Source organism: Salvelinus alpinus, chromosome 21 (assembly GCF_045679555.1).
Source record: "Salvelinus alpinus chromosome 21, SLU_Salpinus.1, whole genome shotgun sequence".
NCBI classification, from domain to species: domain Eukaryota; kingdom Metazoa; phylum Chordata; class Actinopteri; order Salmoniformes; family Salmonidae; genus Salvelinus; species Salvelinus alpinus.
The window spans coordinates 17,684,455-17,703,712 of NC_092106.1; the positions used below are offsets into that span (position 1 = coordinate 17,684,455).

General features: G+C 44.5%; 1 protein-coding gene across 1 annotated transcript; it reads left to right on the top strand.

The window, feature by feature from the left end:
• Positions 1-256: 256 nt before the first annotated feature.
• LOC139547943 (cullin-5-like) lies at positions 257-11,799 on the top strand. The gene is made up of 19 exons (XM_071357158.1): positions 257-369; positions 1,529-1,638; positions 1,746-1,845; positions 2,068-2,244; positions 2,456-2,597; positions 2,741-2,886; positions 2,972-3,052; positions 3,171-3,264; positions 3,364-3,494; positions 3,843-3,950; positions 6,219-6,283; positions 6,594-6,726; positions 7,010-7,141; positions 7,263-7,386; positions 7,560-7,735; positions 7,910-8,071; positions 8,258-8,376; positions 8,828-8,951; positions 9,152-11,799. Exons 1-19 carry the CDS (start codon positions 346-348, stop codon positions 9,344-9,346), a joined length of 2,343 nt encoding a protein of 780 aa, XP_071213259.1. The 5' UTR covers positions 257-345; the 3' UTR covers positions 9,347-11,799.
• Positions 11,800-19,258: the final 7,459 nt, after the last annotated feature.

Genomic DNA, 19,258 nt, shown 5'->3' on the forward strand with positions numbered 1-19,258 from the left:
CTACTGTACATACCATGCACTGACCTTTAATAGAACTCAGTGGTTCAATGGCAGTCAAGTCCATGGCAGCTAAGTTTAGCACTGGCCCAGCCCAGGCAACTGTGGCCTACTGTATTTACTTTCCAACACCTGCAATATCCTAGTTGGTGCAGTGTCTTATGTGCATTTAGTTGACAAAGAGCAGCACATAAAAAGGGCAGTTAAAATGTCATGACACAATACTGTAAACTGGACAAATATCTAGCCTTTTTCTCTGTTTATTTTTAGGTCGGAAGCTCCGTTACCTAATTCCGTCCAACCATACTCTCGCGAGACTGCGCGAGGAGTGCACAAGTTGGAGGAAACATGGCGACGTCTCATTTGTTAAAGGTAAGAGCCTCTTAATTTCAACATTTTACCTGGATTTGAACACGTAATTATGCGCCCGATGCCGATAGTCTGGATGTAAATAAGTTAATGAATGAGTTAAAAACAAACCCGACCACGAACACTGTTTGACAGTTTTTAGTTGTTGTTGCATTTAAGGCAACAGAAAGGTCTCTCTTGCTAGTTAGCTAGCAAGGGATGCTAAGACAATTTAGCTAGCCAGCCATCTGGCTAACGTGCAATACAGTTGTCACCGGCATAAGCATTTCGTCTTTTAAATTGATAGTTAATCAATAATATAATTCACAGTTCATTGTAGTAACGGTTGTCTGTCCACATCAAACTGTAAGAGAATATGCAGAAGGCTTGTCCAGGTGGTGGAACAATCAGCTGAATTGGAAAGCTAACATTACATTAGTTCTGTTTGTCAGTTCTCCAGCACAGCAAACTGTACATACAGTCTTGACCGTTACAGATTGTTCAGAGTTGGGTACAACTACACTGTTGACAATGTAGTCTGTAGCTAAGGTTTTAGTGGAAGCAGGATTTATTTTAGCGCATACAGTCTTGACTGCTACAGATTGATCAGAGTTGGGTGCAACTACACTGTTGTCTGTAGCTAAGGTTTTAGTTGAAGCCGGATTTATTTTAGCGAACTAAACCATTGTAACGTTATGTTTTAAAAGAATAGAATAGAAAACTACTATTAAACATACAATTTGATTCAGAACAGCGTCAGTAGCAAGTTACTGGGTAATGGGTTAGTAAGTAGGAACAGTGTTGTTCTCGTCTCTCTCCAGAATGAATGGCTCTAGATACTGTGTGGTCGTGAGTAGTGTCATCTCTCTGCAGAGTGAAGGCTCTCTGTAGTCTGAGATACTAAGTAACAGGTAGTAAAAGTAATTGTTTCAGTTTCTTTCCAGAATAATGTCCCATTGCAGTTTGACAGTAGTTGTAGTGAGTACTGGGTCATATTCACTAGGCACAAAATAGAAGCAAACAGGCTGAAACAGAGAGTGACTACTTGAAATTGTCCAAAAATAAATGCTTGTTTTCATTTTCTGTTGCCAAACATTTTCCACCGTGTGTACTAATGAATACGACCCTGAGTAGTAACAGTATAGTTGTAGTGAGTAGTAATAGTAGTATCATCTCTCTCCAGAATAAAGGCTCCTTGCAGTTTGAGGACAAGTGGGACTTGATGAGGCCCATTGTTCTCAAGCTGCTGAGACAGGAGGCTGTCACCAAGCAGCAGTGGTTCGACCTCTTCTCGTAAGATACACACACTGCATCACACCACACCAAACTGCACAGAAGACACACACACATACTGCACCGCACACACACAAAAACCCTACACTTGTTATTGTGTGTTGCAGAGATGTCCATGCTGTGTGTCTGTGGGATGATAAGGGCCCAGCTAAGATCCACCAGGCGCTCAAAGAAGACATCCTAGACTTCATCAAACAAGCTCAGAACGTAAGTGGAACAGTGGGTTACAGGGGAAGGGTTTCGGTAATGGTTGAAATCCCATTTGAGGTTGGAATGTGCCATTCTTCACACATACACACACACACACACACCTTTCCAGTACAGTGATAACAGTTGTAAGCAAGAGGCTGACCCTTAAACCTCTGAATCCTAACCTCTACCTATGCAAGCTGTCTCTGACCTAACCTCTGACATGTATTTCCATGGCAGCGTGTTTTGAGTCACCAGGATGACACAGCGTTACTGAAGGCCTACATTGTGGAGTGGAGGAAGTTTTTCACGCAGTGTGACATCCTGCCCAAACCCTTCTGTCAGCTGGAGATCACACTGATGGGGAAGCAGGGCAGCAACAAGAAGTCTAACGTTGAGGACAGCATCGTACGCAAGGTGAGGAGATGGGAATGAGGGAGAGGAGGAAGGAGAGAGGCAGGGCAGCAACAATGAGTCTAATGTAGAGTACAGCATCGTACGCAAGGAGGGGAGAGATGGACAATGCTCTTCTTTTTGATGGTATGCATCAACTGTCTTGTCCTGCTTTTTCTCTCTCGCTCGCTCTCTCTCTTATTTATATATATATCCCCCTCTGCCTCTCCTCTAGTTGATGTTGGACACATGGAACGAGTCAATCTTCTCCAACATAAAGAGCCGTCTTCAGGACAGTGCTATGAAGCTGGTTCACGCTGAGAGGCTGGGAGAGGCTTTTGACTCCCAGCTGGTTATAGGAGTACGAGAATCATATGGTAGGACATATACACCCTGAGTGGCTAACATCCACACATTTTATATGGGATGTTTTTGTGAAGTATGGTATGTTTTCGGTATTTTGACAAAGTGTGTGTGTGTGTGTGTGTGCGTGTGCGTGTGCGTGTGTGTGTGTGTGTAGTCAACCTGTGCTCTAACCCTGAAGACAAGCTCCAGATCTACAGAGATAACTTTGAGAAGGCCTACCTGGACTCAACTGAGAGGTTCTACAGAACACAGGCCCCATCATACCTACAGCAGAACGGAGTCCAGAACTACATGAAATATGTAAGGACTGCGCTCTGTGTGTGTGTTGTGACAATGTCTCTCAGTGAGTGTGTATACATTCACTGACTGTGTGTGTGTCTTGCAGGCAGACACAAAGCTAAGAGAAGAGGAGAAGAGGGCAGTTCGATACCTTGAGACTCGTCGTGAATGTAACTCTGTCCAAGCTGTGAGTAGACGGTTTACCCACGAGGCTGTATAGACTGGTTTAAACTCATATTCACAGTCAAGAGATGATGATGTAGATGTCATGTAGACCAATGTTAGTCTCTGTTGTCTCTCTCCAGCTGATGGAATGTTGTGTGAACGCTCTGGTGACGTCGTTTAAAGAAACCATCCTGGCCGAATGTCCCGGCATGATCAAACGCAACGAGACAGACAGTGAGTAACATGTTACATTACTACTGTTACCTACCAACCTTGGGACCGGTTGTAGAAAGGGTCCTTCGTTGTGTGACGTTAATGTCCTTCACCCTGCAGAGCTCCACCTGATGTTTTCCCTGATGGATAAGGTTCCTAGTGGGATAGAGCCCATGCTGAAAGATCTGGAGGATCACATCATGAACGCTGGGCTGGCTGATATGGTGGCTGCTGCAGAGACTATCACTTCTGTATGTACACACACACAGAGCCATGTCTTACTATACTTGTGAGGACTTTTTGGGGACCAACAATTGATTATCATTTAAAATCCTATTTTCCTTAACCCCTAACCCTAACACCTAACCCTAACTCCTAAACCTAACCGTAACGCCTAAACCTAACCCAAATTTTAACCCTAAGCCTAAAAATGTCCTCACTTCTCTGAATTTTAGTTGGTTTACTATTTTTGTGAGGACTTCTGATACTAGTAAGTGTAGTAGAACATGTATATACACACAGACACACACACACTCACTCAAAATCTATCTGTAACATACAGTATATCTGTATGTTTCTCTTTTTATTCCGGTGTGTAGGACTCTGAGAAGTACGTGGAGCAGCTGCTGACGTTGTTTAACCGTTTCAGTAAACTGGTGAAGGAGGCTTTTCAGGATGACCCTCGATTCCTCACCGCCAGAGACAAGGTACACACATACACATACAGCACCAGTCAAACGTTTGGACACACCTACTCATTCAAGGGTTTTTCTTTATTTTTAGTATTTTCTACACTGTAGAATAATAGTGAAGACATCAAAACTATGAAATAACACATATAGAATAATTTAGTAACCGCAAAAGTGTTAAACAAATCTAAATATATTTTATATTTGAGATTCTTCAAAGTAGCCACCCTTTGGCTTCCTGACAGCTTTGCACACTCTTGGCATTCTCTCAATCAGCTTCACCTGGAATGCTTTTCCAACAGTCTTGAAGGAATTCCCAATTATACTGAACACTTATTGGCTGCTTTTCCTTCACTGCGGTCCAACACTTCCCAAACCATCTCAATTGGGTTGAGGTTGGGTGATTGTTGAGGTCAGGTCATCTGATGCAGCACTCCATCACTTTCCTTCTTGGTCAAATAGCCCTTACACAGCCTGGGGGTGTGTTGGGTCATTGTCCTGTTGAAAAACAAATGATACTAAGTGCAAACCAGATGGGATAGCATATCGCTGCAGAATGCTGTGGTAGCTATGTTGGTTAAGTGTGTCTTGAATTCTAAATAAATCACTGACATTGTCACCAGCAAAGCACCATCACACCTCCTCATTCATGCTTCACGTTGGGAACCACACATGCGGAGATCATCCATTCACCTACTCTGCATCTCACAAAGACACATTTTTGGAACCAAAAATCTCACATTTGGACTCAACAGACCAAAGGACAAATTTCCACCGGTCTAATGTCCATTGCTCATGTTCCTTGACCCAAGCAAGTCTCTTCTTCTTATTGGTGTCCTTTAGTAGTGGTTTCTTTGTAGCAATTTGACCATGAAGGCCTGATTCATGCAGTCTCCTCTGAACAGTTGATGTTGAGATGTGTCTGTTACCTGAACTCTGTGAAGCATTTATTTGGGCTGGTAACTCTAATGAACTTATCCTCTGCAGCAGAGGTAACTCTGGGTCTTCTTTTCCTGTGGCGGTCCTCATGTGAGCCAGTTTCATCATAGTGCTTCATGGTTTTTGCGACAGCACTTGAAGAAACTTTCAAAGTTCTTGAAATATTACGGATTGACTGACCTTCATGTCTTAAAGTAATGATGGACTGTCATTTCTCTTTGCTTATTTGAGCAGTTCTTGCCATAATATGGACTTGGACTTTTACCAAGGCTATCTTCTGTATACCACCCCTACCATGTCACAACACAACTGATTGGCTCTGTTAGGTTCTAAATATCAGAGTAAGAAATGAACAGACACTATGAAAGCTCCAACCAATTTTATTCACCCATTGGGTCGATACAGCTACATAAGACAAAGACATGGTTCCACGAGTGGTGGTATATATATATATATACCCCAATTTGGGGTGGAATCTTCTCCTTCTCTCTAAACATTTTTTCTTTGTTGCTAGGCAGGAAATTAAGTGATACGGGCAATAAACTGTTCCTTCTCCCTTAATCTGACCTGACCCCCTTCCTCACTAATCCACAGCTCTCCACCCTTATCAGTGCCTGCCAACATGTGATCGTCTTCCCGTCACTCAGTACATTCCAAGCTTAACTACATCTACCTTATCCATTCCTCCTACAGATACCCATTAACTTCTGGTGTAGACCCTAGACTATGGCACACCTTATGTCTCTAGTATAACTGATGACTAATAATATTCAAAGTTTAGAAATCCGAAACCATCAGCTCAAATGCATTAAGACGGACAGAATTTCCACAAAAGGAACTTTTAACAAGGCACACCTGTTAATTGAAATGCATTCCAGGTGACAACCTCATGAAGCTGGTTGAGAGAATGCCAAGAGTGTGCAAAGCTGTCATCAAGGTAAATGGTGGCTACTTTAAGAATATAAAATATGTTTTGATTTGATTAACACTTTTTTTGGTTACTACATGATTCCATATGTGTTATTTCATAGTTTTGATGTCTTCACTATTATTCTACAATGTAGAAAAAATAAAAAACCCTTGAAAGAGCAGGTGTGTCCAAATGTTTGACTGGTACTGTACATGCATACAGCGAGAGAAAAGGGGGTGAAGGGAGGAGACGGAGGGGTGGAGAGAAGGGGGGATGGAGGAGAAAAAATGGGGGACGAGAGGGCAGAGACATTAAGTGAGAGAAAAGGGTTGAAGAGAGCAGATGGAATGGAGGGGTGGAGAGAAAAGGGGGATGGACGGAGGAAGAGAAACAAAGGGGGGTAGCGGGAGGTTTGACAGTTCTGTGTTTCTCTTCAGGCCTACAAAGCTGTGGTGAACGATGCCACCATCTTTAAACTGGAGCTGCCTCTCAAACAGAAAGGGTGAGACAAACCTGGGTTGTATGTTTATATTATATTCCTTGGTTATGGGTCAATATGGCTGCTAGTCCACCCATCACAGAATATGAGCTGCATCCTGATTCTTCACCCTTTTCCTGAGGGGTGCATTTTCAAACTCCACATCATGGATTTAAAAGCATATGAGTTGTGTAACCATTGGCTGGAGGAAAGTGTGCACAAGTAGACTTCAGAAAAAGGGTGGAGAATTGGGACGCAGCCAGACTTGAATGTGCAGGCCTGTTCTAGTAATTAGATTTCTATGTGTACTATTAATCTGTGTGTGTCTTTACAGGGTAGGTCTGAAGACCCAGCCAGAGTCGAAGTGTCCAGAGCTGCTAGCTAACTACTGTGACATGCTGCTGAGGAAAACAACCCTGAGCAAGAAACTCACGTCAGAGGAGATAGAACTCAAACTCAAAGAAGTGGTGAGACTAGTACTAGTACTGCAGAATGAGCCCTGAATCTCAAGCATGGGATTGGTGTAAGCATTGTCTGTTGTGAAATCCATGACGGGAAGTGTGCACTTTCAGAGAAGGGTGTAGAAATTGGATGCATCCCCACCCACCTATTCTAGTTGCTTGTGTTGAAGTATGTTCAGAATAAGGATGTGTTCTCTCTCCCTCCCTCCCTTCTCTCTCTAGTTGCTGGTATTGAAGTATGTTCAGAATAAGGATGTGTTCTCTCTCCCTCCCTCCCTTCTCTCTCTAGTTGCTGGTATTGAAGTATGTTCAGAATAAGGATGTGTTTATGAGGTACCATAAAGCCCACCTGACCAGAAGACTGATCCTGGACATCTCAGCCGACAGCGAAATAGAAGAGAACATGGTGGAGTGGCTCAGGGTAAGAACACACACACACACACTCTTTCTCCCTCTCTCTCTCTATGTCCCCTTTTGATTGAGTTTTTTCTGCTGGGTGTGTGTGTGTGTGTGTGTGTGTGTGTGTGTGTGTGTGTGTGTAGGAGGTGGGGATGCCTGCAGACTATGTGAATAAGCTGGCCAGGATGTTCCAGGACATTAAAGTATCGGATGATCTCAACCAGGTCTTCAAGGAGATGCACAAACACAACAAGCTGGCTTTACCAGGTAACAAACACCTAGACCTATGGCCTGAGCTTGTGTGATTACTAACCACAGCCACAATACTCCACCAGCTGGTGTACCATAGTAATACACAAATTCTCTCTTTTCCTCTCTCTGTGCCTCTGCCTCTTTTTCTCTGTCTCTCTCTGTTTCTGTCTCTCTCTCTCTCTCTACAGCTGACAGTGTGAATATAAAGATCCTGAATGCGGGGGCGTGGTCGAGGAGCAGTGAGAAGGTGTTTGTGTCTCTGCCTACTGAGCTGGAGGATCTGATCCCAGAGGTAGAAGACTTCTACAAGAGGAACCACAGCGGGAGGAAACTACACTGGCACCATCTCATGTCCAATGGCATCGTGAGTGGGAGATGCGCACACACACAGCAAACACACACACACAGCAAACACACACACTCAGTAGTTTTTCCATGGATTATATTTCTATCATCTCATGTCCAACGGCATAGTGATCCCCCTCCTCTCCCCTGTGTGTGTGTGTGTGTGTGTGTGCCTGTGCGTGTGTGTGTTTAGATCACCTTCAAGAACGAAATGGGTCATTATGACCTGGAGGTCACGACCTTTCAGCTGGCTGTCCTATTTGCCTGGAACCAGCGGCCGCGGGAGCGAATCAGCTTCGAGAACCTTAAATTGGCCACCGAGCTGCCCGATGCTGAGCTACGACGCACACTCTGGGTAACATACACACACAAACAGACTCTGGGTACTTTATACACACACACTCACACTCTCTGGGAATGAAAAATGAAAGCACACATGCCAATATAAACACAATTCATACACAGAGAAGAGACTGAGAGAACAAACTAATGACCTCTCCTTTTTCTCTCCCTCTCTCTGCTGTCTCCTCTCTGTCTCTAGTCTCTGGTAGCGTTCCCTAAACTGAAGAGACAGGTGTTGTCCTATGAGCCTTCAGTCTCCTCCCCTAAAGACTTCACAGACAGCACCCTGTTCTATGTCAACCAGGACTTCTCTCTCATGTACGTAGCTTTGAACCCACAACATTGTGTTAGCCCCCTGACCTTAATAAAGGCATTGAATGCACCTGGGGTTGCTAAACTCTGGTAACTTTCCCCAAATTCAGAAGTACTAATTGGAGCATACCAGATTTCCCTGCTTATTACATCCTGAATCCAGGAATATTCCCACAGGGATTTCTTGAAAACCTGGGCTTTTTGGGAAAGATGGCAGTGTTTTGCAACCTTAATTGCACCTCACTTCAACCGCTGTTGGCTTACCATGTTGATTCATGCTCTATTTAGTTAATGTACCTGTATGTATTCTAACTCATCATTCATTTTGGGGAAGTTTGAATGTTGATGAATGCTTTGTTGTCATGGTTTCCTACTGAGGACCAGGATGGAATGTTGAGGAACAGTTTCAGGTGTGATGGCTGATCGGATATTGAGTTCTTTAGTCTCTGTTTCTCAGTAAAAACTCCAAGGTCCAAAAAAGGGGCAAGATTAATCTGATTGGTCGACTGCAGCTGACCACGGAGCGAATGAGAGAGGAGGAGAATGAGGGCATCGTCCAGCTGAGAATATTAAGAACCCAGGTAACTTTACACATTGAAAGGTCCAACTTGAGGAATCTGAAGTTTCAGCACTTTTTTCCCCCAAAGACTTTAATGGAGCACTACTGCCTTCCACCCTGCAAGGTTTTATTAATCATAACAATACCAGTTGAATGTGTGCCGCGACATTGAGTAAAGATATATAATGCTGTACGTTGTTTGACCCACCCACCCCTCTCCAGGAGGCCATCATCCAGATTATGAAGATGAGGAAGAGGATCAGTAACGCCCAGCTACAGACAGAACTGGTAGAGATCCTTAAGAACATGTTCCTGCCCCAGAAGAAGATGATCAAGGAACAGATCGAGTGGCTCATCGAACACAAATACATCAAACGGGACGAGACAGACATCAACACCTTTATCTACATGGCATAGAACCCCTTTACCTGGACTGGAACCCCCTACCTACCGCTTGACCTGGCTGGACCCTCGCTGCTGCAGGAGGAAGAAGAAATGCAGTAAGAGGAGGGAGGAGTGGTTGTTTCAGAAGAAGAGGAAGGAGAATATCTCTGCGGCCGGGGGGGGGGGGGTTGGTTGGCTGTATGAGATAGATGGTGTAGTCTTCAGACTGTGGTGCCCCTCGGGGTCCAGGAGGACAGTGGGGCTGACTGACAGTCTCAGTATCACAGTAGAGACATTATTAAATAAATAAACTCCCTGCCTTACCCTCCTTACACAGTCCGCACAGAGACAGACAAAAGGACTAACGGACTAGTGGTCTATATCATTATGGAGTAGACACAGAGAGGAGTGTATTTTGCCAAATGTACTGTGTGTGTCTATGTATATGTGTGTCTGCACCTTGACAGCTTGTTGCTCTGTGGAAGTCTTGCAATCATCTGAGGACCCGTCGCGCGTGTCTGTGCGCCTGTGTGTGTGCGTGTCTCACTTTCCTCCACCCCCCCAACTGCCACACCCCTCAGAGAGGATCATGACTCCTCACATATCAGCCAGTCGCTGGGTGAGAACAAACGAGAACATCAGCACTTTTCTGTGTTTCAGTGTGTCTGAATGGCTTTATATATCAATTTCATTCTACTTTTCAATGCTCATCATTATTTTTATGAACACTTGTGTGTTGTGTCTATCGATTGTTAAATGCTGCACAGCGTCATCCAATCGATCGAAGTCACAAAGCTCTCTAGCGATCTTTGATTCTTCTCTCTCCCCCACCTATAGCCAGTGCAGGACAGGACATGACAGGTGTGTTATTGTCAGACCATGAGGGGGTGTCATGACTGGTCATGACCCAGGTTTCTTCCCAAATGCCACCCTATTCCCTAGGTACTGCATTATTTTTGACCAGAGCTCTATGGGGTCAAAAAGTAGTTTATGTTCCCTATATAGGAAAAAATATATATATTCCCTACTAAGGGAAAAATATTTGATATCCTATATATGGAATAAGGTGCCCCAGTAAAATACCTCCAGTGCAATAGCTAGACAGCCCCTCCTACTAGAGCACTTCCTGTGATGAGGTCATGTTGCTAAAGCAACGGCACTGCAGTGTTGCTATTAATGCACCCTACCCACAACCTTTTACAGAAGACTGTGTGTTGCAGTATGATATGAGTGGGGAGGGGTGATGATAGAAAAAAAGAAATGTGTTGCGGTCGTGTGGTGCTGACTTGTTTATTTATTTCATTTTTATCAGAATGTGGTTGGTTTGTATGCGAGTGTTTGATAAATAGGTCCGGTCTGTAGTGGGCTACTAGGTGTACATAGCCACTTATTGATTTGTAGTAATGTTACATGATTAAATGTATGAGACGACTTAATAACACTATCCCGCTTTTACTCTTTTTAGTTTCAGTTTTACTTTTGGCATTGGGATAATGTTGTAGTGTGGGATATTACCACTTTTGACCAGGACCTATAGGGCTCTGGTCAAAAGTTGTGCACTATGTAGGGAATAGGATGCCATTTGGGACGTAACCTAGGTGTCAATGTCCTCTTGTCTCTCACTGATTTTAATGCAACCACATTGGAATCAATTTAGACACCTCAAGACAAAGTGATTGTCAGATGATGGAAACATTACTTGGGATTTAGCAGTTATGAATTGTTTGATCATGTCATGGCTGTATTTCATCCTACCATGTTTAATTCATACACACTACATACCGTATAGTCCACCATTCTACAGTGGAGGACACCTATGAGAAACACACGTACACACAATGACTATTGACAAAACAGTTAATAGTTTACTCTACCGGGTAATGTCATGTATGGTTAACTCTACTACCTGTCAACTGGCAATACGAGGGCTCTCCACGTGAACTAGTTACATTTCTCAACCGACTGACTAGTTCAACTTTAGAACAGTTACTCTGAAGGATATCTATCTTTGTGAATAAAAGGTGTGTTTATCATTATTGACAGTTTATGCGGTGATATCGTCCACTGAATGACATTGTGTCCAGCAGGCCCAGGTTTTAGTAACATTGTTCTTTTTCATGTCTTCCTTCCCTGGTATCTGACATTAATGGTTACGCATCAAAACAACCTGGAGAAGAAGCCTTTGTCCCAAATGACACCCTATTTCATATTTAGTGCACTACTTCTGAACAAGGCCCATAGGGCTCTGGTCAAAAGTAGTGCACTATATAAGGTGTAATTTGGGACGTATGCAAAGTGTTATTACATTTTAGTAATTTAGCGCATTCTTAAGATATGTTATCAGAGTAATGTACTTAATGTAACTGTCTGATACACTTAGCTATTCTCTAGATTTTTGCCATGTTCAACAATGTTTTAAGATGACACAACTTAGGTCACTTTATGAGTAACAACAAATAAACAGTATTAAACTATGACAAACTCAATTTTTGTTGTAACAATTCATGTTTTTCTCTGCACAGACATTTCATATAGAGCAACTCTTACTGTGTTATGAGACTGACATCTTGCTTCAGTTTGTGTTTAAGTGTGTTTGTGATGATGGTAAACAGATGGGTAATCATAAGACACGTATCTCTTCCTCTCCTTCCCTACTTGCATATCTGGAGCCCCGAGGGGAAACTTGAAAAACTAAGTTTTATCGATCATAACATTACCAGATGAATGTGTGTCCCTACTTTGAGTAAAGATATAATGCTGTACATTGTTTGAATGGGAGTATTCTGGCTGTTGGGCTCAACTACTTAGATGTGTTGCATTATTATTATATTTTTGTTAGACTTTTAGCTTTTTTTTGTATAATTTATTTCCTGGCAAATAAAAACTGTACTGTAAAGAGAGTCAGTCATCTCCACTGCTCTTGGTTTCCTTTGTCTTCTGATGTTTTCTATAGACAGAGACGTACTTATCTATAGACATGTGTAGGACAGGCACAATTCAAAATGTTGTTCTTCCTCTCAGTGTACTTTGATCGTAGCCCTCCTGAATGTTAGCATACCAATGCCTCTTTTAAGAGGTCAGAAACTTTATGGAACAGAAGATAGTGTGATGACTGCCCATTTATACATCTATATATATAACGTTTAATTGACCTGCTATGTATGGAACGCCGTTTGGGTCTTTGTGTATCAAAAAAGAGACACAAGTAACACAGTTCTATTATAGAATGTTGTGTGTTCTAAATTTGCACGTGCAAGCCAAGCACCACCACTACTATCAGTAGCACTGTCAAAGCTGCACAAAAAAGTCTGCAAACAAGCAAACACCGGCCACGAACGATGTGTTTACAATACCGCGTTGGTAATAAAGCATTACTTCTGGGTTAGCTAGCTAGCTTTAGCTTGGTAACGTTACCTAGCTAGCACCATCCAACCAGCCTGAAAACAATGACCAGAAGAAACTGCAGTCATTTTCCTTATTCTTATCAATGATTTAGGAATCTTTGTGATGAAGTATTAGCTAGGTAGCCACTTGTTGTTCGCCTATTGAAATTGAACTTCAATAAATAGCGAGCCAACTACTTAACGCTGTTGCCCAAAGCTAACGTTATCTGGCTGGTGCCCCTCGACTGGACCGGGTTATGTGTTGTGAAGCTAGCCACAATAAGGATTAGGCACAGTGGTGGAATTTGCTGTTTGCCTTCAAAATAAAAGTTCCTCTGAAAGTGATTCAGAAGGTTACAATTGGTGTAATCATGCCATATTTAGACTAGATAATGTTATCAATGTTGGAATGTGAGGCAATGAAATGGCGTACCAGTCTACTAGGTGACACCCACAGAACACAACTGTGTCGAGTTTACTCAAACATTAGCGTTGTAGCTCTTATCGCAGGACTGTGACTGTGTGAAATCACCTCCCCAGTCAGCCTATTGTGTGTATTGACATTCATATTGCACTGTACAGCTTTACCTAAGGATTGGGGATCAATTAAATGGGGTATCAGTCTACTCAATACCCAATATATTTATTTCCCAACGTCCTCTTCTGAGTTATCAGACTCAAAACATCCACGCAGTATAGTAGGAATAGTGTTCCATACAAATAGGTTGACAATAAATGTGGCTCAATTCACAGTTGTTTCAGAGTCCCGCAATAAGAGCTACGACGCTAATGTTCTCTGGGTGTCACTGAGTAGACTGATACCCCATGTCATTGATCCACAATCCATAGGTAAGGCTTTACAGTAAAATAAGTATGCCCCCAGTGCAATTCTAAAGTATAACACATCCAGTGTGATTTAAACAGATTTTTGTCAAATTAACAAATTCTTGTTTTATGCTGATTTTATAAAACAACATTCCAACCTCGTTTAGCATGATCTATTCAATTATGGCATAATTCTACTATTTGTGTTCATTTGCATCACTGTCAATGACATACTTTTATTTTAAAGGCTAACCGCAAAATCAACAATTGTGGCTAATGCTTATTGAGGCTAGCTTCACATAGATGGGTCCGACCACCATTAATCAAATATGAACTGCTTTATAAATTCGGGTTATTTTAGATGATGACACCTAGCTATATAGTTAGCTAGCTAACTATAGCTACTGAAACAGATTATGTCGTTTTGCTGTGTTTTTGTGGAAGAACATTGTTTGCATCCATGAGCTGGCTAGCTTTCTTTTGTCCAGCACTGTAGGTGCGCGGGACAACTTTACCAGCAACATAGCATACGTATCGATGAATCAAATAAAATGTTATTGGTCACATACACATGGTTAGCAGATGTTAATGCGAGTGTAGCGAAATGCTTATGCCCTCTAGTTCCGACCATGCAGTAATATCACACAAGTAATCTAACAATTTCACAACAACTACCTTTTCAAATCAAAGTTTATTTGTCACGTGCGCCGAATACAACAGGTGTAGTAGACCTTACAGTGAAATGCTTACTTACAGGCTCTAACCAATGGTGCGAGAGAAAAAAAGGTATGTGTGTGTGTGTGTCGGTAAGTAAAGAAATAAAACAAAAGTAAAAGACATTTGAAAAAAGAGTAGCAACGCTATATATAGACACCTGTTAGTCAGGCTTATCGAGGTAGTATGTACATGTTGGTATCGTTAAAGTGACTGCATATATGATGAACAGAGTAGCATTTACATTTACATTTTACATTTAAGTCATTTAGCAGACGCTCTTATCCAGAGCGACTTACAAATTGGTGCATTCACCTTATGATATCCAGTGGAACAACCACTTTACAATAGTGCATCTAACTCTTTTAAGGGGGGGGGTTAGAAGGATTACTTTATCCTATCCTAGGTATTCCTTAAAGAGGTGGGGTTTCAGGTGTCTCCGGAAGGTGGTGATTGACTCCGCTGACCTGGCGTCGTGAGGGAGTTTGTTCCACCATTGGGGTGCCAGAGCAGCGAACAGTTTTGACTGGGCTGAGCGGGAACTGTACTTCCTCAGAGGTAGGGAGGCGAGCAGGCCAGAGGTGGATGAACGCAGTGCCCTTGTTTGGGTGTAGGGCCTGATCAGAGCCTGAAGGTACGGAGGTGCCGTTCCCCTCACAGCTCCGTAGGCAAGCACCATGGTCTTGTAACGGATGCGAGCTTCAACTGGAAGCCAGTGGAGAGAGCGGAGGAGCGGGGTGACGTGAGAGAACTTGGGAAAGTTGAACACCAGACGGGCTGCGGCGTTCTGGATGAGTTGTAGGGGTTTAATGGCACAGGCAGGGAGCCCAGCCAACAGCGAGTTGCAGTAATCCAGACGGGAGATGACAAGTGCCTGGATTAGGACCTGCGCCGCTTCCTGCGTGAGGCAGGGTCGTACTCTGCGAATGTTGTAGAGCATGAACCTACAGGAACGGGTCACCGCCTTGATGTTAGTTGAGAACGACAGGGTGTTGTCCAGGATCACGCCAAGGTTCTTAGCACTCTGGGAGGAGGACACAATGGAGTTGTCAACCGTGATGGCAAGATCATGGAACGGGCAGTCCTTCCCCGGGAGGAAGAGCAGCTCCGTCTTGCCGAGGTTCAGCTTGAGGTGGTGATCCGTCATCCACACTGATATGTCTGCCAGACATGCAGAGATGCGATTCACCACCTGGTTATCAGAGGGGGGAAAGGAGAAGATTAATTGTGTGTCGTCTGCATAGCAATGATAGGAGAGACCATGTGAGGATATGACAGAGCCAAGTGACTTGGTGTATAGCGAGAATAGGAGAGGGCCTAGAACAGAGCCCTGGGGGACACCAGTGGTGAGAGCACGTGGTGCGGAGACAGATTCTCGCCACGCCACCTGGTAGGAGCGACCTGTCAGGTAGGACGCAATCCAAGCGTGGGCCGCGCCGGAGATGCCCAGCTCGGAGAGGGTGGAGAGGAGGATCTGATGGTTCACAGTATCAAAGGCAGCCGATAGGTCTAGAAGGATGAGAGCAGAGGAGAGAGAGTTAGCTTTAGCAGTGCGGAGCGCCTCCGTGACACAGAGAAGAGCAGTCTCAGTTGAATGACTAGTCTTGAAACCTGACTGATTTGGATCAAGAAGGTCATTCTGAGAGAGATAGCAGGAGAGCTGGCCAAGGACGGCACGTTCAAGAGTTTTGGAGAGAAAAGAAAGAAGGGATACTGGTCTGTAGTTGTTGACATCGGAGGGATCGAGTGTAGGTTTTTTCAGAAGGGGTGCAACTCTCGCTCTCTTGAAGACGGAAGGGACGTAGCCAGCGGTCAAGGATGAGTTGATGAGCGAAGTGAGGTAAGGGAGAAGGTCTCCGGAAATGGTCTGGAGAAGAGAGGAGGGGATAGGGTCAAGCGGGCAGGTTGTTGGGCGGCCGGCCGTCACAAGACGCGAGATTTCATCTGGAGAGAGAGGGGAGAAAGAGGTCAAAGCACAGGGTAGGGCAGTGTGAGCAGAACCAGCGGTGTCGTTTGACTTAGCAAACGAGGATCGGATGTCGTCGACCTTCTTTTCAAAATGGTTGACGAAGTCATCAGCAGAGAGGGAGGAGGGGGGAGGAGGGGGAGGAGGATTCAGGAGGGAGGAGAAGGTGGCAAAGAGCTTCCTAGGGTTAGAGGCAGATGCTTGGAATTTAGAGTGGTAGAAATTGGCTTTAGCAGCAGAGACAGAAGAGGAGAATGTAGAGAGGAGGGAGTGAAAGGATGCCAGGTCCGCAGGGAGGCGAGTTTTCCTCCATTTCCGCTCGGCTGCCCGGAGCCCTGTTCTGTGAGCTCGCAATGAGTCGTCGAGCCACGGAGCAGGAGGGGAGGACCGAGCCGGCCTGGAGGATAGGGGACATAGAGAGTCAAAGGATGCAGAAAGGGAGGAGAGGAGGGTTGAGGAGGCAGAATCAGGAGATAGGTTGGAGAAGGTTTGAGCAGAGGGAAGAGATGATAGGATGGAAGAGGAGAGAGTAGCGGGGGAGAGAGAGCGAAGGTTGGGACGGCGCGATACCATCCGAGTAGGGGCAGTGTGGGAAGTGTTGGATGAGAGCGAGAGGGAAAAGGATACAAGGTAGTGGTCGGAGACTTGGAGGGGAGTTGCAATGAGATTAGTGGAAGAACAGCATCTAGTAAAGATGAGGTCAAGCGTATTGCCTGCCTTGTGAGTAGGGGGGGAAGGTGAGAGGGTGAGGTCAAAAGAGGAGAGGAGTGGAAAGAAGGAGGCAGAGAGGAATGAGTCAAAGGTAGACGTGGGGAGGTTAAAGTCACCCAGAACTGTGAGAGGTGAGCCATCCTCAGGAAAGGAACTTATCAGGGCGTCAAGCTCATTGATGAACTCTCCAAGGGAACCTGGAGGGCGATAAATGATAAGGATGTTAAGCTTGAAAGGGCTGGTAACTGTGACAGCATGGAATTCAAAGGAGGCGATAGACAGATGGGTCAGGGGAGAAAGAGAGAATGTCCACTTGGGAGAGATGAGGATCCCAGTGCCACCACCCCGCTGACCAGAAGCTCTCGGGGTGTGCGAGAACACGTGGGCAGACGAGGAGAGAGCAGTAGGAGTAGCAGTGTTATCAGTGGTAATCCATGTTTCCGTCAGTGCCAAGAAGTCGAGGGACTGGAGGGAAGCATAGGCTGAGATGAACTCTGCCTTGTTGGCCGCAGATCGGCAGTTCCAGAGGCTGCCTGAGACCTGGAACTCCACGTGGGTCGTGCGCGCTGGGACCACCAGGTTAGAGTAGCAGCGGCCACGCGGTGTGAAGCGTTTGTATGGTCTGTGCAGAGAGGAGAGAACAGGGATAGACAGACACATAGTTGACAGGCTACAGAAGAGGCTACGCTAATGCAAAGGAGATTGGAATGACAAGTGGACTACACGTCTCGAATGTTCAGAAAGTTAAGCTTACGTTGCAAAAAATCTTATTGACTAAAATGATATAGTACTGCTGGCTGGTGAAATAGGCTAGCTAGCAGTGGCTGCGTTGTTGACTTTGTTTGAAAGTGTAGCTGGCTAGGTAACCTCTAACTGGCTAGGTAACCTCGACAATTACTCTAGACTACACAATTATCTTGGATACAAAGACGGCTATGTAGCCAGCTAAGATCAAACAAATCAAACTGTTGTACTGTAATGAAATGAAATGTAATACTACCTGTAATACTACCTGTGGAGCAAAGCGGAATGCAACTACTCGCTCCAAACCAAACCGGAAGTGCGTATCGTAGAGGGAGAGGCAATAGAAGTGTTGTTTCTTGTATTATTGTCTTTTGTGTCTTTAGAGGACTGCTTCACCTTAATGTCCCCTTCCCCTTTTCTTCTGTCCTTATTTTGTCCCACTTTGTCCCTTCTTTGTCCCTTCTTCTCTTCTGCCAACTAGACACTCCTTGTTAGCTAGCTAGCTTCTTTCAGGAATGTCCCTAGCAACTGCCTAGCAACAGGTAAACAACTTAGCTAGCTAAGAAAACGGTATAATTTTATGAAAAATTGTTACTTTTTCAAAAGCCTTTCTTCTTTGTTTGCTGCTTGTTTGGTCTCCTATTCAGTTTGCAGTTTTCTTTTGATTTTTTTTCGATGTACTTTACTCTAAAAAAACATTTAAATTTCAATATTTGTAGGAGCTCATCTTTTCAGCTGCTGCTGCTTAATTTGGAACTCCGGAACTCAGCAGACGTGTAAAAAGAGGGGTTGGCAGGTGGTGGGACACAATGCAGATAGCCCGGTTAGCCAATGTGCGGGGGCACTGGTTGGTCGGGCCAATTTAGGTACTATGTACATGAATGTATAGTTAAAATGACTATGCATATAAGATAAACAGAGAGTAGCAGCAGCGTAAAAGAGGGGTTGGGGGGGCACACAATGCAAAAAGTCTGGGTAACCATTTGGTTACCTGTTCAGGAGTCTTATGGCTTAGTGATAAAAACTGTTGACAAGCCTTTTTGTCCTAGACTTGGCACTCCGGTACCGCTTGCCAAGCGATAGTAGAGAGAACAGTCTATGACTGGGGTGGCTGGGGTCTTTGACAATTTTTAGGGCCTTCCTCTGACACCGCCTGGTGTATAGGTCCTGGATGGCAGGAAGCTTTGCCCCAGTGATGTACTGGGCCGTACGCACTACCCTCTGAAGTGCCTTGCGGTCGGAGGCCGAGCAATTGCCGTACCAGGCAGTGATGCAACCGGTCAGGATGCTCTCGATGTTGCAGCTGTAGAACCTTTTGAGGATCTCAGGACCCATGCCAAATCTTTTTAGTTTCCTGAGGGGGAATAGGCTTTGTCGTGCCCTCTTCACGACTGTCTTGGTGTGTTTGGACCAATCTAGTTTGTTGTTGATGTGGACACCAAGGAATTTGAAGCTTTCAACCTGCTCCACTACAGCCACGTCGATGAGAATGGGGACGTGCTCGGTGCGCCTTTTCCTGTAGTCCACAATCATCTCCTTAGTCTTGGTTACGTTGAGGGATAGGTTGTTATTCTGGCACCACCCGGCCAGGTCTCTGACCTC

Coding starts and splice junctions, on each gene's coding strand:
- LOC139547943 (XM_071357158.1), top strand. CDS start 346: ATGGCGACGTCTCATTTGTTAAAG. Junction 7,387..7,559: donor CAACAAGCTGGCTTTACCAG/GTAACAAACACC, acceptor CTCTCTCTACAG/CTGACAGTGTGAATATAAAG. Junction 8,377..8,827: donor AACCAGGACTTCTCTCTCAT/GTACGTAGCTTT, acceptor TCTGTTTCTCAG/TAAAAACTCCAAGGTCCAAA.